Source organism: Metarhizium album, assembly GCF_000804445.1.
Source record: "Metarhizium album ARSEF 1941 chromosome Unknown scaffold_5, whole genome shotgun sequence".
Classification (NCBI taxonomy): domain Eukaryota; kingdom Fungi; phylum Ascomycota; class Sordariomycetes; order Hypocreales; family Clavicipitaceae; genus Metarhizium; species Metarhizium album.
This window is the reverse complement of record NW_024467579.1, coordinates 55,347-76,307: the sequence shown is the minus strand read 5'-3', so window position 1 is coordinate 76,307 and position 20,961 is coordinate 55,347. Positions and strand designations below refer to the sequence as shown.

Below are 20,961 nucleotides of genomic sequence, written 5' to 3'. Positions count from 1 at the left end.
AACGGGAGGGAGTGTCGTTTAATCTCTGACGGGAGCCGGCATGCGATAGCGAGGCTGTCGCCCAGACGCACGGGGATGAAACCATGTTGGCGTCCACGAGAGCGTGCAATACTTTCATGGAAGATGACATACGTGACCAATGAAACCCTGTTTGTTGTAGCATAGTGAATTGATGCAGAGAACTGCGAATTGATGGATGTCGGGAACAACACGCAATGGGCTCTCGGTTTGGGGTCAGGGTTAGGGTAACGCCCCCGCGCGGACGTTTCATGGGTTACGTACCCGTCGCGTAAAGTGAGAACGCGTTCGCCGTTCACCATCGCCCCACCACCGACTTGGCATCATCCTTCATCCCGGGGAAGCTCTGCATCTCATCATCAACTTCTCGACATAGGGCCTCGTGTTTCATCCATCTTGCTCTCGCATTTCAAAGTCTCAAGGGGAAAAGGCCAGTGGCTATGGCTCCCGAGACACGTTCTCGTGGCGTGCCTCCTCCCAGCCGGGTATACAACTCCTCGCCCGCCTTGCAGCAGGTCCAATTTCCCGCGCGACGGAAAAGGATTCGCAGATATGCAGGCTCTGAACAGCCGAGCCTGAAGCAACAGACTTTGACTCAGATCGAATTTGTCTCCAGCCTGGGCGAGGACATCCAAATTCTCAGCGACAGCGATGAGGATGCTCTAGATGGAGGAGGCCTTGCCTCGGAGGACAAGGAGAATGTAAAGCCTCGTTTGGCAGACGAGCCGGACCAAACGGCCCAAGAAGCGGAGGACGGGGAAGATGATGACGAAGAGCCCATCCCTACGAGACGCAAGAGATGGGCTTCATCGACAGCACGACAGGGGGAAAAACGACGACGAACCATGGGCGATGACGCAAAGAGAGCCGTTGCGCCCAGGAAGGGGGACAAATCACGGCGAAGGACGTTGGGTGATGTGCCGACATCTTCGAACTATCAAACGCAGACCCTTACACAGTTCCTGGGCCACCAGACATCCTTCGTAGCCGGTTCGGATGATGACGACCTGGATCTCGACGAGGACCATGGAGACGATGGGTTTCTCTCGTGGCTAGGTGAACCGGGTAGTCCGAGTGCTGGGCGAGGCAGACGGAACGATCCGTCGCCATCTGCGAGGCGGCATCACGAAGCAGCGACTGCAGCTGCCGTCTGCGGTGCGGATGAAGTCTTGTCGCGCGAAAATTCTGTTATTCCCCAGACCCCGGCGAAGAGGAACACTTCCATTCGGTTTGATCTTTCCTCGGGGGGACGACAGCCCCCCGGTCAGACCATGGTTGATCGCTACGGGGCACCGGATCAGCAGGACTCACCGTTGAAGAATCACTCTTCGTCCATGCAGCCGCATCCGGTGAAACTCACCGGGGAGCCTTGGCGGGACTCGCCGGGCGCGGCGAGACCGCCGTCTCTGGTTATCAAAGACTCGTATACCACGGACGATTGTACCACGCCCAGCAAGAGCCAGGCGAGGATACTGCAAAGCAGATCACCGACTCCTCTGCGTGCTTCGCATCATGCCCCGTCCATACTGAGCCCTGTAGGATATGAGGACATGCCGACGAAGAAGAAAGGGGCCCAGAGGGGAGCGGAGGCGACTTTGCCGGAGATGCTGGCTGCCGAGGAGCTGTATGAGATTCCCGACTCGGATGAGGACGACGGCGAGGGCGAGGGCGAGGGCGAGGGCGAGAACATGGAGGAGAGATATGGCGCCGGCATCGAGACGCAGCTGGTCTTGAGTGAGCTTGCGTCTACGGAAGAGAAGCTTGGCAAGTCCCAGGATGCGATGCCTCGTTCGGCACGGACTTCAAGGCGGCACACACAACCCGAATCCGCACCATTAACAGTCCAATACGAGCTGCAACCCACGACACCGTCAGAACCGACTCCTCCGCCGCCCTCAAATCCCATCCGCAAACCCATCCCGCACATGTCCAGCCGCACTCAAATCCAGAGCCAACCATGGGAATCCCAACGCGTCCCCGTTTCCATTCTCCAATCCCTCCCCACCCCATCCGCACGCTCAGACATAATCATTCCCGTGTCAGCCGCCTCCCTCGAAGCCCTCACAACCGGTCACACGCTGCATATCACCGCACCCTTCAAAGTTCCCTCCCAGGTCGTCCGCTTCTGGCTCTTCGAGAACAACCTCCTCCGGTACATGGCCTCTGTCGAACCAGCTCAGCAAGTCCAGCCAGCCGGCTCCTCTTCCTCTTCCTCATCACAAGGGCAGTGGCAATACCACGCCACCCAAGTATACGAACTAAACAACCCCGTTTGCGAAGAGGACATGCGCGAAGAAGCATGGCTGCGCGGCCCAATCACCCGATACAAATACCTGCCGCCCGCTGTCATCGGACAACTACTATGGAACTTGAGACATGCCGTCTTTGGCGAACCACTCCTCGAGCAACAACAACAACAGCAGAAACAACAAGTCACCAGCTCCCTCGTCCATCCCAGCCCCCAACCTCAACCTCAACCTCAGCCGCCTCGAGGCACCGACATGGACCACGCGCGGAACCAGCTCCCCAGCGTCACACCACCAGGCAGCATGACGGTATCGCAACAAATATCAGCCCAGATCCACAGCGACATCGCTTCGTCCACTCAGTTCCCGACCTCGGACGACATGGTTCCATCAACACCAGACTCCAACGAGCCCATCAAGCTCCCCTCCTCATCAACTGCAACTACCAAGACGAAAACGCTCCCTGCCCCCCGCGCACCCAGGAAACCGTCAAGACTCGTCCGGCCCTCCCAGGCCACCACCCTCTCGCAGCCATCCACCCCCGGGAAGCAGACTCAGCAACGGGCGAGCAACCCCTCCCAGAGCAGCGTGCAGTTCGTTGAAAGCGGCTCCCTCGGCAGCTTACCTTTCCCGTCCTCCTCGGGATCCACATCGCAGCTCTTGACCAAGAGTCAGATGCTGCCGGATAGTCTGATACAGGACCATGCTCCGCCCCTGCAGCCCGAGATATGGGACTCGGATGACGACAATGTTTCTCTGTAGCCGGCGTTGCGAGAGAAGCCTATCCACATTGGCTTGAAGGAGATGCACGACGACTGATGGGGGGACGCAGTCTTGTATAACACGTACATTTTGAATGACTTACGGGGTGCTTAGGCGTCGCGTTACTTTTGTCCCTGTTCCCAGCCTGCATGTTTTCTATTAGCAGATGCAATTCAGCAACTTGCCTGATTCATCACGTGGGAACCACGTACACACTCAGCATAGACGCTGCGAATTTAAGTCAATTTCTATACCTAGCTGCCATGCCTGAGTTATGTATTGCCTGTGTCCACCTTGTCACTTTTCTTCGTACAACAGGAACCAATTTTCAACGGCCTTTAGAACCATCCGTCCCGACTCTGCTGGGGAAATAATCGCTGGAATCGGCGTCCGTCAACAAAAGCCCGCAAATGCGGTGACTACGTCGCAAGGTTTTCATCCCTCTATCCATTTTCTTCATCGTCGCTTGCCAGGACCAGTATTACCTTCTCCGTCATGTCATCAAATGCGCCAATGTTTGATGGGGAATGCTTCAAATGTGTAGTACACGGAGACGACTCCTGTTTTCAGGGTTTGATGCGAAAGAATTATGTATGACATGGTCATGTGCAGTTTCATCCAGGTTTCGCGAGGTTCTGCAGGTCTTTCATCAAGAAAGAAAGGCGGCGTGTATAAAATCCTCACGAACGTAATTGCATACGTTTTTACGACAAGTGAAAGGCGCCTTGACCCTCCTTCATTGCCTTGTATAACTGTTTTTTCATCGTCTCAATCGTAGTGTAATCGGGCAACTTCAAGTAGTTGACGCACGTCATGACACTGGGTAGGTAGTCATCAGACGTGTACGGTTCCTCGCTTGGTTTGCATACAACGGTAAACATTGGGGTCAGGCTTCGGAAGCCTGTCGCAGTCAGTTGTTAGCATCTCCTTCCTGTTCTTAGCACACGGGAAAGTTTGGTCATGAGAGCTCTCACCTCCAATTGGAAGCTTGGGGCTACCCGTTGTAAATTGCAGAAAGTCGCGTCGCTGTTGCGCGTCAAACTCGCTCATGGATTGTAGCAAGTTCTTCACGCTACGACTGTCCATGTTGAAACCGTGATCGGCCTTGATAGAATCGGTAAGAGCTGAGGGCGAGTCACGTCAGCTAGAGCCTCCATGGCAACGCGTATGGCATATGTGGAAAAACATGAATAGCTTACTCTCTAAAGACCAATCCTCTTCAACTTTTCCAAACAAGCTCACGAGCTCATCTGGAGTGAAAGCACTCAGCGCAGAATAAGGAAAGACCTGTGAAAAGCCGCTTCGGAAAGCATCGACTTGCTGACGCACACCAGATCCGAGAGTCACATCAATGACCTTTTCGAGGTAAATATCCACGTTCTCGATAGTCACGCGTTTGTGAGATCCGTGATCCTCAAGTTCAATATTAGGATAACCAGGTAGGGTGAAATCCAAGCATAAATCATCCAGGCGAACGTTATCAATCACAATGGACTCTGTATCTGCTACTTTCTGCGCAGGTGTGCGATTGGGATCCTCGTCAATTTCCTTCTTGGCCAGTGCGAATTTCTTGATCGTCTTCAAGGATCGAGCAAGACCAGGGTCAACTATTTTGACGGCGCCGAGAGACGGCTTGATGCCTGTGCTCGGGGCATCGCCGATGCGAAAGAAGATCGGATTAAAGTGAATATCAATAATACGAGAGTCAATCATTGATCGAGCAACAAACTTGCCAAGCATCTTGAACAAGTGGAGGATCCGCTCCCCATTAGGTGCTGAGAGCTCCTCCTGGTTCAGAGGACGAGGAAATAGCCCAGTCTGGCCAGTCACGAACTCCTCAGAACCAACCGAGTCCATTTCACGCCACAGCTTGAGCTTCTTCTTGGAGAATTCCTTGGATACCGTCGAGTAGAACTCCAGGGTTGGTCCCAAGCCAGTACCGACTTCCTCAAAGTACTCAACTTCCAGTATGCTCTGCGAGGCACCATATAAGTCCATGACCTTGAGAGCAGACTCGAGAATCTTTAGTCGCGAGATCCGTACTTTCTGCCGTTGCAGTCGACCAAGAAATGGCCGGTCATTATTGCGGTCTCGACGGGTATCTTCAGACTGCGCATTCTGCCACCTTGCCATCGATCGGGCGTATCCGAAAGACGTGGACTGGAGGAAGAGATGTCTCGTCTCAAAAGGGAACAAGAAGGGATACAAGCGAGCCAAGTCCTCGGACCAGCCAGGGAGGCAGCTGCTGGCTACAATCAGGGGCTCCTCCAGCTGCCTGTTCAGCTTGGCCGTCAACTTGGTGTTGACAAACTGGGACAAAGGCTCCGCATTGAGGCTGACAGAACTATTCCTATTCTCGGCCAGGACATCCTCGATGTTTGCATTTAATTCATGTAAGATGTTAAGCAACCGCAGGATAGAGGCCGTCGTTGGGTTCTTCGCTAGAGATGTAGGGATACCATTCACAGTCTCGCCTTCACTGTCTGGGTTGCTACCAAATGTGGCAGGCTCGGCAGTAGATGGTCCAGGGACACGCCGGAATTTAATGGGATGCGTAGCAGACCAGATGCTGCGACTGACAAGCTCATCGGAGCTGGAAGTCGATGTGTGGACAGCTCGATAAATGGTGGTCTCGTTAGGTATTACTTTGCTGTCGAGGCTAAATTCGATATGCCAGTCCTGGGGTACTGCTTGGAGAGCCAGAGCATACGACATGGGTGGTCGTGATGTCGCAGGTGTCGGAGTTCCCTGCCCTGACGATGGAGGTGGAGGAGGCGGCGCTCCAAAAACGCCAGTATTGCCCCCACCACTGCGACTGCCGTGGAGAGCTGAGCTGGACGGAGTAGGAACCCTAGTTCCATCATCCTTTCTTGCAGTTATTTTCCCGCCCGTGGCCACCTCAAGATTCACGGCAGAGGGGTCCGGCCCAGATCCGGTGGCATCTGCGCCGTCCATATCCTCATCGAGCTCCCCTACGATAGCATCTAGGGTGCTACCATCAACCAAGTCATCTTCATCAGACATCTGTTTCTCATCAGCACACTCAAGGGTGTTCTGTGTGTCGTCTCCATCGGTTGGTGGTGGTCGTGACAACGCAGTTTCTTCGTTTGATACTACTTGACGTCTTGAGGAACGGCGCAGAATACCCTTGTCATGGGATGGCCCAGCAGAAGGATCTTGCGGGGTCACCGGGGTGTTGGAGAGAGGCATTGACCGATTCTTAGACCTTCGTGAGTACCGGGAACTCGACGGAGTTGCAGTAGCCCCAGGAGGTGGTGGTGGTGGCGGTGGCGGCGGCGGCACAGAGCCAAATGGTGATCTTTCAGTGAGCCTGGGTCCAGTGGTGCTGAATTGTAGCCCTCCCATCCCAGCAACAGCAGCGAGAGCTCTAGAAAGTCCATCTCTGCGGCCAATCGGTGGCCTCTCTGCCAAACTGATCCGAGGTCGAAGATAGTCGTCTAATGACTTGAAAGTAGCAATTGCATGAATTGATACCATGATATTCCTGTAGGGTCGGGGAATGTTGGACTCATCATCTGCCACGAGGCGAAGTCGGATCTGTTTACCAAGCATCGACGCAGGGCTGCTGCGGTTGCCATCAAAACTGTTGTGATGAACGGTAAGCACTTCAAAATGCTCTGACCTACTGAGCAAATCTTGCATCTTGTGTACCAGCACGCTAAATGGGGTAGCGGGCGAGTCTACCGTCGCTGTTTTTGGCTTTGATTTGAGTGAATAGCCCATAAAGACTTCAAGGAAGGTCGATTGGGCTGTGCGAGCAAGTTCCTCGTCAGGGTTGCTGAAGATATCAAGCAAGGTCTGTACAAGTCCAGAGGCCAACAGCTCAGCACTAGTAACACTTTCAAGAACGTCAGTATCAAAATAGGACGCAAGCTTTGCGAACAGCTCTTTGTCCTTTTGCGCTCCTCCGAGCGTAGCAGAAGTCCGTTTCAGATAGTATGTTTCCAGCTCTGTAGCCAGGTCGGACAGGTCATTGAGGATGAGCATTGCCTTGTTTTTCATGGCTTGTGCATGCTCTCCTCCTTCATGAGTTTCAAGGAATCTTTTGGCGACGTTCCGAATCCGAGATGTGATTGACTTCAAATCCGAGATATAACGATGAGGTGCCATGTCCACCGACATGGTAGACCCACGGGAACTAGCAGGAGACATATCGCCAGGGACGTGATCGCCATCGTTTTCTTCATCATCGTCCGCGTCTTCGTCATCATGATCATCTTCATCTTCGCCACCAGAAGAATTATTGTCGTCGGCACCCGCTTCAGCCTCTTCCGCGTCTTTCTCACGCTCCTCTCCGCCTGCAACACTACCGCCGCTTACAGCATTAGATGAAGACTGCATACGATTGTTAATCTCATCTTTTGTGGTGTCCTGCGATTTTTCTTCGCCATCGCCCTCGTCTTTTTCGTCCTCGTCTTCACTTCCCTGTTCCTTGTCGTCATCGGTTTCTTCCTTTTTCAAATCCAAGGGGTCCTCTTGGGATGCCAGCTTGTTAATCTCGTGAATGACCCCCTCACGATAAAGTTGATACCGATAAATGGACTCAAGCCTGCTTACGAGAAGCTCTGTGGCTTGCAAACCTAACATGACAAGGGACGGGTGGTCTTGTTGTGATAGAATTGATGCTAGAAATGATGCGTAGGGGACAGGAACCAAAGCTTCTGTAAGAATATCTTCATCCAAATTAGACAGCATTTTGAGTTGAGCTGTAAGCACCTTCTGTCGAACGCTCAGATTAACAGTGCTGGAAAAGGCATCTGTAAGAGTAGGGAAGATGATCAAGGCAAACCGGCGAACTTCCGGCTTGCATTGTTCCAAAAGATCAAGCCGCTTGTCGTTTGGGCTCCGTCGGCTTCTGCCGCCAACAGATGAAGGAGTAATGGGTTCAGTGGTAGCATGAAGCTCAACGAAGTCCCCAAATGCAGGGTCAGCATTCCGGGGCAGATTTGGTAGTAATTCGCAAATAACGTTGAGCGTCTCCACGATTTGCTCCCTCGGACGGTGAATCAGAGCCTGCATTACGACGACGCTGTCCAGTTTGGAGGCAACGTTCTCAGTTCCACTTGGGGGGGAAACGCCGGTCAGGATTTGATATAAAGTTTCCACCACGTTTAGCTTGAAAAGCTCCGCAGACAGTCGTGGACTGGCCCGTGCCGTAAAAGCCAGGACTCGAAGAAACTGTGTATGGATGCCAGACCCAATGAGATTCGTCGTCCCAGGAACAAGAAGACGCAAAACGGCGCAAAGAAGATCAACGCTGACGAGCTCCTCAAGCTTGGCTGGCTGGTACTTGAAACTCTCAACAATGCCTGACACACAAAGAGAGGCCTGCTCCACAACCCTTTGATCGCTGCTGTTGAGGACATTGAGAAGGATAGGCATGACGTCTTTAACGACGGGGAAAGAGTCGTCAGGGATGTTGCGACAGCAGTTTGCAGCTGTGGTGACTGCAGTTCTCTGAGTGCTTGTAGCAAAGAAGTCAAGGTACGACAGGCACGCGGTCAATCCACCTTCTCTCACAATATTCGCCGGATACTCCATTGATATCTTCTCCAGTGTACTCAGTGCTTGCTCGGCTAGGTCGATGAAGGAGATTTCCAAAAGCTTTTGACATAAGACCGGAACAGCCCCTCCGTAGACCACGTTGGCAACGCTGGCAGGCAATGCTTCCATAAGGTTAGCCAGGCATCGGCATGCCAGCAGCATGACTTCTGGGCTTTCTTCTTTATTCATTAAGAGAACGAGCTCTTTGACGAACGAATCTGGCGAGAAGTGTCCAGAGAGGTTATCCTCATTGGACACGAGAAGAATCTCGGAGAGCTCCTGAAGCGCAATGACTTGAACCGAAAGATCGTCCTCTCTCAGATTGTTGAGAAGCTCACGTAGCCGACCGGTCAAACCGGACATCATGCCTGTCAAGGCCCGAAGCGTGCTGGAGAGACCAGCAACGGCTCCCCCTGAGCCACCAAAACCACCGAATGGGTCTTCCTCGTCCTCGTCGTCATCTTCTTCGTCTTCATCATCCTCATCCTCATCATGGTCTTCACCATGATTGTCTAATTTGCCTTGATTATTTTCAGGTCCATGCTCGTCATGATCTTGACCATTATCATCGGCAAGATTCTCGACGGGAGGTGGCGGAGGTGGTCCAGGTTCATCGTTTTCATCCGTGCCGGTCATTGCGGTGTCCTGATCGGCACTGCTGCCGTCATTACGTCTGGATCTTCGTCTGGCAGAAGTGGGAGTAGTGGAGTCGGACTTTTTGCTGCGACTTGATTTTCTGCTGGAAGTAACTGGTCGGCCAGTGACCTCGGGGGGTTCCGCTGGGGAGGCCTGATCACTGTAGGATTGCGGTGCTGGGTTAGCCTGCCCACACGTACATAGTTTGCATAAAAAAAATAAAAATAAAAAAAGGAATGGAGATTGGGAGTAGGGATTGCTTGCAGATTCAGATTCAACATACCCGTTGCCATCCATGGCGGCAGTAGCCTTACCCTTCCTCCTAGCTCCTTGAGGAGGAAGGTTGAGGGTGTCCTGCGTCGTTCCCTTGGAGGGGGATTCGGAAATCTTCTGTCTCTTGGACCGTCGACCCGAGTTAGGATGCGGTGCCGCAACAGGTGTAGGGGGCTTTTCTTGACTAGTGGAGGAGGATACTTTTCGCTTTCGGTCACTTTGCGAGGTTGAGGCTGGTGCGATGGAAGCAGATACAGTTCCGGGAGCGGACGGGGAAGCTAGAGAACCAGCTTGGTGAGCTGCCTGGCTCGCAGCTTGGCGGGCCGAGGACCTAGTGATTCTGGGAGACATGAGTTAATGAAGATCTCGACGAAACCGACATCTGCGAGGTGCAATGGGGACGAAAAGAGCAAGTGTAACGGGAAACTGCCCAACAAATTGAGCAAGCCCAATGCTGGGTGTGTCAAGGAAGGTCTTGCCGAACGGTGATACTCTCTACCAGTCGGACGTGACAAGGGGGTGCGGGGATAAACGGAGTGACAGGAACTGAAGACGCCGAACAAGCTTTTGTGGCAAGTTATTGAGCCGCCTCGTGTGTGCGGTGTCGTGGCGCCTGCAAATGACGAAGATGAATAATCAAAAGTCTGCCTGTGGTCCGATGTCGACTTTGGCCGTAAAGCGTGATCTGAAATTTCACAAGAACAGGGCGAGAGAACAGCCGGGTTTCAGTAGGAAGCGCTTTGAAGTAGGGACTCCCGAGAGAATCGATCGCCAGCTGTAATATCACCAAGATATGTATCAAAGGAGGCTGATGGGCGGGCAGGGCAGGCAAAGCAGCCAGCCAAGACAGGCTATTGTGTCAAGTGCAACGCAAGAGGTGATGCTGGGTCGAAATCTTTTGTCCGAGGTGGGAAAGTCGGGCCACAGGCAAGGTCAATCAGAGCCAAGGAGAGAAAGTAAAAAATGATGATGGATGGGGACTGACGGAAAGAGGGCGATGACTCTGACTAGATTGCTGGTCGCGTTTGAGCTCGTTGCAAAACCCATGCAAGGCCACTTGAAGCACGGTATCCTAAGCGCAAGCAAGCCAAAGAACTGAGCATATGACTGGGCACACGGAGTATGAATGCGTCGAACACATGGGCAATTCAGGCAACGAGTAGGGAAGGTCGCTCTTTCCCTTACCTTTGAGCGGGGGCGGCAGCGGCAGTCGCAGCACCGGAGGCTGTCGACGTCGACGAGGCAAGTCGCACTTCGTTGTCACCTGCCAATGTTCGTTCTGCCATGCCCGGACTACGCCATCAGGAGGGCAGGCGCGGGTTTCGCTGAGAGGCAACGACGGGGAAGGAACGGCGAGAGGAGACCGAAGATGTGTGTGGGTATGTGGTTATGTACTGTGCGGCCGTGTGCCGGATGCCGGGTGCTTGTACTTGCGATGTAGAATGAACAATAAACAATGCGTGATGTACAAGGCACAATGTGCAATGCGTGGCTTGGCGCGGTGATGAGTTTGCACGAGTTTTGACGTTGCCCTGTGGTCGGGCCGGCCGTTGGGTATTGAAATGGTACGGGCGAGCGACGAGAACGGGGATGGCACAAGGCGAACCGTGACGTCTCGGCGTTTCGTTGTTCCCCGTGCTTATGCTAGCTCGGCCAAGCAATGCCGTGCGGTTTCGACGATACGCATCAGTGCGTGGCAGATGTGAAAGCGGGAGCCGGGCGCAGACAGTCGTGAGGATGGTGTCTCGAAGGCTCGTGGACAGAGTGGCGGGAGATGTTGATGGATGGATGCGTGAACTGCAGTCACCTATGTGTGGTCGGGGCGATGGGCCATGTAGGATGTGTCATGGCGGCATGGTAGTCTAAGGCCATTGTGCTGCTGTCGGGGCTTCCGCATCCTGAGTGGTTGGCCCAGCTCCAGCCGATCCTCGCTTCGCCAATCAGAGATGAATGTCTTTCACGCCTCCCGTCGTGGCCTCGCCTTGTCCCCGTCCTTTCTTTTTTGACGTCTTCTCTTTTTACCTGTACATCTCCTGGCAAAATGACTGCTTTTAGTCTCCGACGTTCAATTCCGCGCATGTGTCGGCATTGATGACCAAAGCAATTCTCGGTAAGGCGAGATAGACCCCGCTCCCAAGCTGTTTTCAGCCTTTAAATCTAACTGGATTTTAGATACTTTATGACTTTGATTTAAAATATGTGCAACCACGCTTCGAACACGCTTGATGGTAAGATGTTTCTCCATGGCTTGGGAAGAGGCAAAAGCTCATGGGATGCGGGAGCAACGCAGGCCGGGGCCAGCATTGTGCCGACATTGCTCGCTGGGTGGACATTAGGAGCGCGATGCCAGCTCTTTTCGTCTGTCGTTTGCCTGATGTCCAACAAGAGAAGAGAGTCCCCAGGCCTGACTCCGCGTGGCGTGTGACTTGTTTCGCGGCTAACAAAATGCCCTGTCTAGCCAGTAGGGACATGGCAGCCCAGGAGACAGCCATACGAGGTCAGTGACGCAGATGGGGACGATGACTGTTTGGCAACACGTGTCCGTGAAGCTGCGCTGCCCTTTTGGTAGAGGGCCAGGAAACGAGCAGCCTGACCCGGCTACGCTCATAAGCTTGTTGGCGACTTTCCCATCTTGAACAATGCTGGGTCTTCTCCGGGCCAGATCGACACGACTGCCCAATATATGTTCCCCTGAGCTTCTGATCGAGCACATCAAAGAGAATGATCCACAATAAAGGACACTGAGAAGCTTTGGGGGAATTCTTGGAAAAACTCGCTTCATACACCCTTGCGATACTTCTATCCGTCTAGCTAGGCTATACCCGTACAAGCCGACGAAATACCGGGTGCAATGACTTTTGGCCGTCGACGCAAACATGCACGTCGCATAACAAAGGAGCAAAAAGAGCCTTCCATACTTAGCTTGACGCAGTGGCCTCCAAAACTGCGTTATAAAATGAGTACAAGTAAAACTTAAAATAAACCAGAAGAGTCATATCAAATAAGAGCAGAGAAGGAGGGCTGAGGACAAACTTTTAGAACAACCATCTTGTCCCTGCTCAAGAGGCCTGTCTTTTTCTGTGCTGGACCAAGACTGTTTGCCCTCTCCTCTTCGCGCCCTCCTCCTGGCCGGGTCGGGTCGAGACCACTCATGCGTCGATTCATTCCTATCATTGTTTCTTTTCTTCCTCAAACCCATATAAGAAGCGCCAACGAGCAACCCTGGACACTGTTGCCATGCTGTCTTCCTCAGCGGCTACTAAGGAAGGTCTCTAGCAAGCAGGAGCTCAACGTCCGGCCCTCCGGCCCCGATATGGATTGCCAGGCACACTCAGCCAAGTTGTTGCATATAAATGTGGATCTACTCCGTACACGGTGGCGAGTTCTGGATGCCGATGCTCGGGCACATGCGGACGATGGTGAGAGCGCGTATCCGCCCAGTCCGGGGTGTTGCCATGCCTGCAACCTGACCAGCCTCATATAAACTCTCAAGTCGGGAGGGAAAAAGGGACCGGGGGGACAGACAGCCAAGTTGTGCCCAGAGAAAGCGTAGACATACACGAGCGTCCACGTCAGGGCGACTTACATCCTTGGGGGTTAAAGTAGAAAATTGGAAGAAAACGATGATTTTGAGCCCCCGTCAGCCCTCGACGCGTAGTCCTCAAGGCAAGCGGTACAACGGCTATTTATTTTGCTGCCGGTCATGGGACGACTAACTTGACATCGTCTTTTCGGCATCTTGCCAGAATTCTACATTGTTTATTTATTCTTGTCTTTTCACGTTTGACTCGTTCCACGTGCCAGTCGCGTGCTACACCTTCAAGGACTCCTTGCCGCCGTCATATTGTGAAAAGTCATACTCATTGGGATACTTGTCCAGCATGTCGCGAAGCTCCTTGATCTGCGCCTTCAAGTCGGGCGTCAACTCCTCGTAGACATCCTCAAACATAGTCCGTAGCGCAGGTTTCTTCTCCTTCTCCGCCTCGGAGAAGCCCTGGAGGATCTCTTTTCGCAGGCCATCTCTGGCCTCCTTCTCCTTGGCTTCGTCCCAACACCCCTTCGCTTCCATCCACTTTCGCAGGCGTGTGATTGGGTTGTCGCGCCTCTTCCAGTCCTCCACCTCAACGCGGGCACGATAGGCGAAGGAGTCATCCGAGGTGCTGTGGTGGGAGACGCGGTACGTCATGCACTCAATGAGGACGGGCTTGCCGCCATCCTCGAGGGCCATTTGTCTGGCCCTCTTGACGGCCTCGCGCACAGCCCAGATATCGTTGCCGTCGATGCGGATCGTGTCGATGCCGTAGCCGATGCCGCGGCTGGCGATGCCGTCTCCTCGGTACTGGTCGAGCGTAGGCGTCGAGATGGCATAGCCGTTGTTGCGACAGATGAAGAGTACGGGGCATGAGCGCGTCGCGGCAATGTTCATGGCGGCGTGGAAGTCACCTTCGCTGGCGGCGCCCTCGCCGAAGAAACATACCGCCACCTTGGCCTTGGAGCTGGGGTCCTGCAGCTTTTGCATCTTCAAGGCGTAGCCGGCTCCCGACGCTTGGGGGATCTGCGTTGCCAGCGGTGAAGAAACAGTGTGCTTTATGGACGCGGTTAGTCTTTCGAAGAGAGGGCGGGAAAGAAGAAGACTTGACGAGGGGTCAGCATGGACGGCGTATACTCACAATGTTTAACCTCTTGCTGCCATAGTGGACAGGCATGTTCCTCCCCTTGCCGGTGTCATTCTTGTTGGCAAAAAGTTGCGACATGAACTCCTTGGTGGTCATGCCCCGTTCCTTGAAAAAGCCCTGCTCTCTATACTGGCAGTATACGGGGTCTTCTGGGTCCAGAACACTCGAACTGCCAACGCTGACAGCCTCCTCGCCGGCGCTGACCATGTAGAAGCTCAGGCGGCCCTGGCGCTGGGCGTCAAACATGATCAAGTCCATGATGGAAATGAACAGCATGTCCTTGTACAGCTTGACGACGGTCTCGTCCGATATATCGGGCTGAAAGGACGGGTCGACCACGGCGCCATTCTGATCGACAACCCTGTAGGTGGGCAGGGCCTTGTACGACTCGGGATGCTCAAAGCTCAATTGTGTTGTGAAGGCGCTCTTGAGAGCACCGGGGAAGGATACATAGTCAGAATTGGGTCTCTGGGAGACGCTGCTCGCGGCGCGGACGGGTGCAGCAAAGGCCGTCTTGGCGATGGACGTTGGCGCCCGGGGGGTCGGGGCTCTCACAAGTCGATGTAGCTGTTGTGTGAAGATGCCGCAGCCGCCCAGTCGAAAAAGAGAGGAGAGAAAAGTCAAAGAAAATCAACGGTGTTTTCGGCACGGTGGACGCAGAGGAGGGTCGTGGCCGTCTGTGACTGTCATTGATGACGGTGGCTGTCGACGGCCTGCGGCGGCGATGATGATTGAGCCGATGGAACCCGCTGAAGCAGCGGCGTACAGAGCACGGAGTACGTACTTGTTGGTTGCACTTGACGTTCAAGCTTGTTGTGTTGTGCATTCGTAAGGCACGCAGTCGCGATGGATTTCACTGCCCCTCGTGAATCTACCGCCCTGTGTTCGGGACTGTCTGTGACAGCTGGCAGCTTCTGTTGACGGTTGCGCGGGTCCGTCATGTTACATGTATCATAATTTCAAATGTTCAAACTTCCATTTACAGCAGTCTTCATCTACAACGTTGCCGTACGCACGTTGAAGCAGTCGACGCCAACATGATGTCCCCTGGCACCACTCTCGGCCTTCTCATTCTTGGAATCATGGGCCTGAGCGGCATCATCTTTTGGTTCTTCAGGTCCCACGTCAACGAGCTTGTCGATGCTCTGCTCTCCTACAAGCGCAAGCTCACCGATGCCGAGCGGGCTGTTGGGAACTCGACCGCCGCCCCATCTTCCTAGACAAGAAAGAATTTATCGAATCTTTCTTTATCCGTTTCCTCTTCAATTTCCCCTCTTCTCGTTTGATTCTTCATTTCATCGTTTTGCTAGCAACCCACATGATGCCGTCCATCTGCAGCTCATCACCCGCCGTCTAAACGCCACAAGACATCACCGACTGTGGCTCAAGCTCCACTCACCAACCCAGTTCAACTTCCCACCGACAAACGTCACACAAGCCTTGCTTTCATTGTCACCACCGCAATTTTTCCCCGATCATCACCACCAGTTGCAAGTCCCAGGCGGACCAGAAACGGAGCTAGAGAGAGAGACAAAATGGCGGCCCGCCGAGCTGTACGAAGATGCACAAGCAGCTTCTTCCAACAACCGCCACCATGGCTCAACCGCAAAGTCTCCCGCGCCTTCTGCACAACCCACCTTGGCCAACAGCAGCAGCGCACTCCAACTGCAGATCGCCCAACACACTTTGGCTATGAGACGGTCACCGAGAGCGAGAAACAGGACCGTGTAGCAGGCGTCTTCTCCAGCGTCGCCGAGTCCTACGACAAAATGAATGACTTCATGTCGCTCGGCGTTCACAGGTTATGGAAGTACGCTCCCCCTTCCCTTCCCTTCCCTTCCCTTTTAAAGCTGTCAGAGCTATCAATTTGGCTCTTTCCCACGCCATGTGCCATGCCAACACTGACACGCCTCGCAAAAGAGACCATTTTGTCTCCTCCCTCAACCCGGGAGCAACCACGCCTCTCGGCCAGCCCCAGAGAATGCTCGACGTCGCCGGCGGCACAGGCGACATCGCCTTCCGCATGCTCCGGCACTCGCACGTCCACAACGCAAACCCAAACATTCACATCACCATCTCCGACATCAACCCCGACATGCTGGCTGTCGGCAGGCAGCGCTCCCTCCGCCTCCCCGCCTCCTACCAGTCCGGCCTTTCCTTCCTCGAAGCCAATGCCGAGATGCTCCCTGCCCAAATCAGAGACAACTCGCTCGACCTCTACACCGTCTCCTTTGGCATCCGGAACTTCTCCAACATTCCCGCCGCGCTGAGGGAAGCCCACAGGGTCCTCAAACCAGGTGGTGTCTTTGCGTGTCTGGAGTTCTCAAAGGTCGACCACTATCCCCTCCTGAATGCCATTTATAAACGGTGGTCGTTTAGTGCCATTCCCATGATTGGCCAGCTAGTCGCCGCAGATAGAGACAGCTATCAGTATTTGGTGGAGAGTATCGAGCGGTTCCCCAGCCAGGAGGAATTTAGGGATATGATTGTCCATGCTGGTTTTGCTGTGTCGGGTGATGGCTACGAAAATTTGACTGGTGGCATTGCAGCTATTCACAAGGGAATCAAGCCCTTGTAAAAGGGTACCAGCAGCTACCTCTTGCGACTGATCTCGCTGTACAATAGTGTGTGTATTCAGCTGCAAGCGTACAGAAACCACGAAGCGAATGTAGACTTTTCATCTTCATCTTCACCTTCACCTTTTTTTTACTCTCTCGTGTTGGCACAACTCAAGCGATTGGTATCACCACCACCATCACCTTTAGCCCATCAATAGTACTCTCACTGCACGCCAACCTGTTTACCACACTCGGCTGCCCAGTGCAGCAAACAGACAAGCATCCTCACGCCAAAGGCGACGGAGAAACGGGACCAAGTTGCGAACAAATAAACTCCATACAAATCAAATTAAAAAGTAAGAAAAAATAGGTGGCCGAAATCCGCGACTGCGAAGCCCCGGCAGGCTCAATATCTCATTAGGTACACGTACATAGAAACGCGGTTCAAAACGGCGGACCCTTGCGAGAAGCGGCTGCTTTTCCTCTCCCTCCTCCCAACCTTGCTCCAGAGCTACAATCAAATACGACAAGAAAATTGATGCCAAGGACTATGGCTCGGTTTCTATAGGTGCCGGAAAAGCGGGGGAGGGCAAAACAGTGAGGATATTCAATAGCCCATGAGCAACAAGTGACTGATGACAATTGCTTCCTCATTCCGCTGGCGTTGAGGGGACAGCAGCTGGAGATGAGGCACCAGCTTCGCCCTTCATGCCACCACGACCGCGCCCACCACGTCCTCGATCAGTTCCCCGTCCACCTCGGCCACCTCGTCCGCCTCGTCGGTTGCTGTCCGAGTCGCTGTTACCGCCTGCGCTTCGATATCCGCTACCTGTCGTGCCCCCACGAACATTAGCGCCCCAGGTTCCCGCACCACCGCGGTTACTAAATGTCTTTCCATCTCTGTGTTGGAAGATTTTTACAAGGGGTCGAGACCTGTCTTCCTGAGTGCGTGTCTTGATCTCCTCGGGCAATCGAGCCATAGCAGTGTCTCTGTCTTCGGTAGTCTTGAATTGAACAACCTTGTTCTGGCTGCCCCATTTCTCAATCTTAACGATCTTGCCCTTATCGGCCTCATCGAATAGGTCGCGACACTGGTCTTCACTGCTCACATTCATGATGAACAGACCAATGATGTCAGAAGTAAGAGCCTTGGGGGCAGGAGACGAAGCAGGCTCAGGGCCGTTGTTGGTAGACCCATTCGGAGCAGCCGGGGTCTTTTCACTGTCCTTGCTGCCACCAGACTTAGTAGATGTCTGGCTCGGCTGGGGGGTAGCAGGCTTGGGAAGGCCGGGTGCCGGAGTGGTTGCAGAAGCACTCTCAGGCTGCTGTGTTGATGATGCCTGTCTGCTGGCCGGGGCCGCAGGTTGTGCGGCAGCAACAGGAGGAGCAGGAGTGCTAACAGTAGGCCCGGCAGTAGAGACAGATGGGGGAGGAGCACTAGTAGCAGCAGAAGGGGGAGCTGCTCCGGGCTGCTGCTTGGCACCACGATGGGAAAAGTTGAAGCCCTGGGCGCGCATTTCAGTACCAATACGTCCATCATGAATTTCCAAAACAAGATAGCCAAACGCGGCATCAGCAAGGTTGAAGTTCCACATGTTCTTGAAAGCACTCTCATCAACCTGGCCCAATGCAGCTTGGCCGGTCACCGGGCCACCAAAAGGATTACCGCCGGCAGCGGTAGTGGGCATTTTTTCGACAATTTGTAGCGCGTTTTTGAGCAGATTCTGCTGCGCTTCGTTTTGCGAAATGGCAGGCTCCACCTCACCCTTCACAGTCTCCCATACGTCGTTGAAAGAGGCCTTGGAGGCAGCCAATTTTCCGCGGTAGTGGTCCAGAGTTGGGTTAACGCTAAACTCATTGTACGAGCTTCCATATCGGAAGTGCAATCCAGCGGAAATGGAAAAGTCCGCCTTGAGAGCAACAGAGAGCTGATTCAAGATACCCTCTCTCGCAGGCGAGGCATGCGTGATGAAAATTCGGGTTTCGGTAGGATCGTACACTCGGTGTGCCGTGTCGACAAGCTCTCCCATCTGTAACAGCGTTGTCCACATAGTGCCTTGGCCACCAGCAATCGTGGTTCGGCCTTCACCGTTGTCAAACAACTTGTGCATGACAACAGCACCACCAAGACCCAAAAGTCTGAGCTTGACACCACCAATCTCGAGCAGCATGGAGCGAGCTTCATCAATTATGTGTAGGTTGGGAACCTTGTACTCGGAAGACCGGAATTTTTCCAATACTCGAACGTCTTCGCAAGCACCCCAGACGGTATAGACTGGGACATCTAGCTTCACCTCTCCACTGAGCAGAAGGGGAAGCTCGGAAAGCGGGAGGTCGCTGGCCGGGAACCGAGTCTTGACAGGTCCATTTCCGCCTTGTTGGATTGCCTTCTTGACTGGATCGGGAATCAGGGGGGAATATTGAGCGACATGCTTGAGAGTCTTTTCCGCAATACGTTCCAGCGACGTGTCGTCATAAAAACCGAAATCACCAGTGTGAATGATGTGATCAGCGCGAGCTTGCTTTGCGAGTTCGTTCAACGACCTCAGGTTTCCTGTAGCACAAAAAAATGAGTTTGAGTCCACTGTGGTTGCTCAGCAAACTTGAGCAAGGGAAGTGTCGTGCAAATTCTCACCTCGAACATCGGCAATGCAAAGAACTCGAATGGGGCCTGTCTGGATAACTCGTCCTTGGTTCGGTAGTAGGGGGGCGGCGCCAGGTGGCAAGCTGCTGCCGCCGTTTTGCAGATAGCCCTGGTTATTGTAGGGTCGTGACTGTAGCCCGTTAGTAAGGGTTCGTAGAGCAGACGTCCTCACTCCTGTTGCTCCTGGAGGAGCAGCCCTTGCAGCGCTGAAGGCGGCATCCATGTGAGGCACGTGGGGATGATTGTGTGATGGCAGCGAAAGTCTGACAACGTTGAGTCTTGCACTGCGCCGGTGATGAGGTGACGGTGATGCGGGAAGGGAAAGGAGAAAGGGGATGTGACTCGAATATCACGGCGATGGAAGGCAAAACGCAAAGTCATGCACCAGCCAGCTTCGTCAGACAGGTGTTTGCCAGCTGCCGCCAGCTGTCCGATGTGCGCAAGGATGGAATTGACAGTGCGCCAGCAGGAAGGAGCAAACGACAGCGCTTTGGGAAAAGCAAACTTACAGCAGCCATTCTTCAACGATCAGTTAGTCGATCGATCAATCAGACGCGCTCCGGGGGTCGGGCCAGAGGCTACAGGCGACGGGCGAGAGGCGGGGGCGGGAGGCGGGAGGATTGATAACTCCAAGGCGCACGAGATGTACAGTCGGTCGTCGAGGAAAAGGAGAAGGAGGTGAAGGCCCGGTGGGAGATGACCTGGGTATCAAAAAGGATGACGGAAGAGAGGGTAGATGGGCCGCAGTCAAGGAGGTGTTCGGGTGAGGTGTGGTCTTCGCGGCTCCGGCTGTCAAACAAGGCTGGAGATAATTTTCCCAGTTGCAAAAGTTGGCTGATCTAACACCGGGCTGTCCTAATACTTACCACCAGACAGTCTTGCGTCTGGTCAACTGGTTCGTACTGTGCTGCGTGGCGTCCATCCCCAGCAGTCAGGAGGCGAGCTTTGAGCTTGGCCACACTGGGATTAGACACCAAGTGTGCTGTGGGCTGGGCTAACAGCAGGGCCCCCTCGCCCAAAACCACTAAAAGTCGCGACTGATGAGGCGCATTTTACAGCGTGCGGAGCAACAAAGGGTGCCTGTGCGCTCGAGCCCCAGGTGCGTTCTTGGGTAGACACGGACTAGCACAAGTTGATCCTTGCTCAGCACAGATGGCTACCCTATAGGGTCCAGATGGCCTGATAGAATTCAACATTGGTGGTGCACATACGAAGTAATACATCAGATTGTGACTAAGGCGTTAAGCTCCCAAGCCCGGAAACAGGAACAAACGATATTATATTGAAATTATAGGAGTACATCTGTTGTGGCTGTACCCGTGTTTCACAGGGGGGGCTAGTAATATTAGGTCAGCGAACTTTGGAATAACAACAAGGAAAATAATATAAACCTAATAGCATAAGAATGCGAGGCACGGACTCACTCATTCCGATATGCATGTCCTGCCTTTTGCTTCATCTACAGCCACGCGGCAAAGGCCCAAGTGCCGAGTTCGAATGAGTAGGAAGTCAGAAATCGAAGCTTCAAGGCAAGTCGACTCGTCAATTTAGAAAGCAACGACAAGCTGGACTTCGATGGTTGG

The 20,961-nt window shown here is 53.6% G+C and overlaps 6 protein-coding genes across 6 annotated transcripts; 3 read left to right on the top strand and 3 right to left on the bottom strand.

Annotated features, from left to right (window-relative positions):
* Nucleotides 1-458: 458 nt before the first annotated feature.
* MAM_02723 (uncharacterized protein) lies at nucleotides 459-3,026 on the top strand (the record flags this gene model as incomplete). Its single annotated transcript, XM_040821522.1, has 1 exon — nucleotides 459-3,026. The coding sequence occupies one exon, from the start codon at nucleotides 459-461 to the stop codon at nucleotides 3,024-3,026; it is 2,568 nt and encodes an 855-aa protein (XP_040680091.1).
* A 704-nt stretch (nucleotides 3,027-3,730) lies between these two features.
* Nucleotides 3,731-9,851, bottom strand: MAM_02722 (thyroid hormone receptor interactor 12; the record flags this gene model as incomplete). The annotated part of the gene is made up of 4 exons (XM_040821521.1): nucleotides 3,731-3,927; nucleotides 4,001-4,150; nucleotides 4,226-9,387; nucleotides 9,511-9,851. 4 exons carry the CDS (start codon nucleotides 9,849-9,851, stop codon nucleotides 3,731-3,733), a joined length of 5,850 nt encoding a protein of 1,949 aa, XP_040680090.1.
* Nucleotides 9,852-13,311: 3,460 nt separating this feature from the next.
* MAM_02721 (2-oxoisovalerate dehydrogenase alpha subunit) lies at nucleotides 13,312-14,866 on the bottom strand (the record flags this gene model as incomplete). Its single annotated transcript, XM_040821520.1, has 3 exons — nucleotides 13,312-14,085; nucleotides 14,171-14,743; nucleotides 14,861-14,866. The coding sequence occupies 3 exons, from the start codon at nucleotides 14,864-14,866 to the stop codon at nucleotides 13,312-13,314; spliced, it is 1,353 nt and encodes a 450-aa protein (XP_040680089.1).
* Nucleotides 14,867-15,213: 347 nt separating this feature from the next.
* MAM_02720 (ubiquinone biosynthesis methyltransferase coq5) lies at nucleotides 15,214-15,396 on the top strand (the record flags this gene model as incomplete). The annotated part of the gene is made up of 1 exon (XM_040821519.1): nucleotides 15,214-15,396. One exon carries the CDS (start codon nucleotides 15,214-15,216, stop codon nucleotides 15,394-15,396), a length of 183 nt encoding a protein of 60 aa, XP_040680088.1.
* A 315-nt stretch (nucleotides 15,397-15,711) lies between these two features.
* MAM_02719 (ubiquinone biosynthesis methyltransferase coq5) lies at nucleotides 15,712-16,754 on the top strand (the record flags this gene model as incomplete). Its single annotated transcript, XM_040821518.1, has 2 exons — nucleotides 15,712-15,986; nucleotides 16,097-16,754. The coding sequence occupies 2 exons, from the start codon at nucleotides 15,712-15,714 to the stop codon at nucleotides 16,752-16,754; spliced, it is 933 nt and encodes a 310-aa protein (XP_040680087.1).
* Nucleotides 16,755-17,384: 630 nt separating this feature from the next.
* On the bottom strand, nucleotides 17,385-19,601 carry MAM_02718 (ser/Thr protein phosphatase; the record flags this gene model as incomplete). The annotated part of the gene is made up of 2 exons (XM_040821517.1): nucleotides 17,385-19,288; nucleotides 19,370-19,601. 2 exons carry the CDS (start codon nucleotides 19,599-19,601, stop codon nucleotides 17,385-17,387), a joined length of 2,136 nt encoding a protein of 711 aa, XP_040680086.1.
* Nucleotides 19,602-20,961: the final 1,360 nt, after the last annotated feature.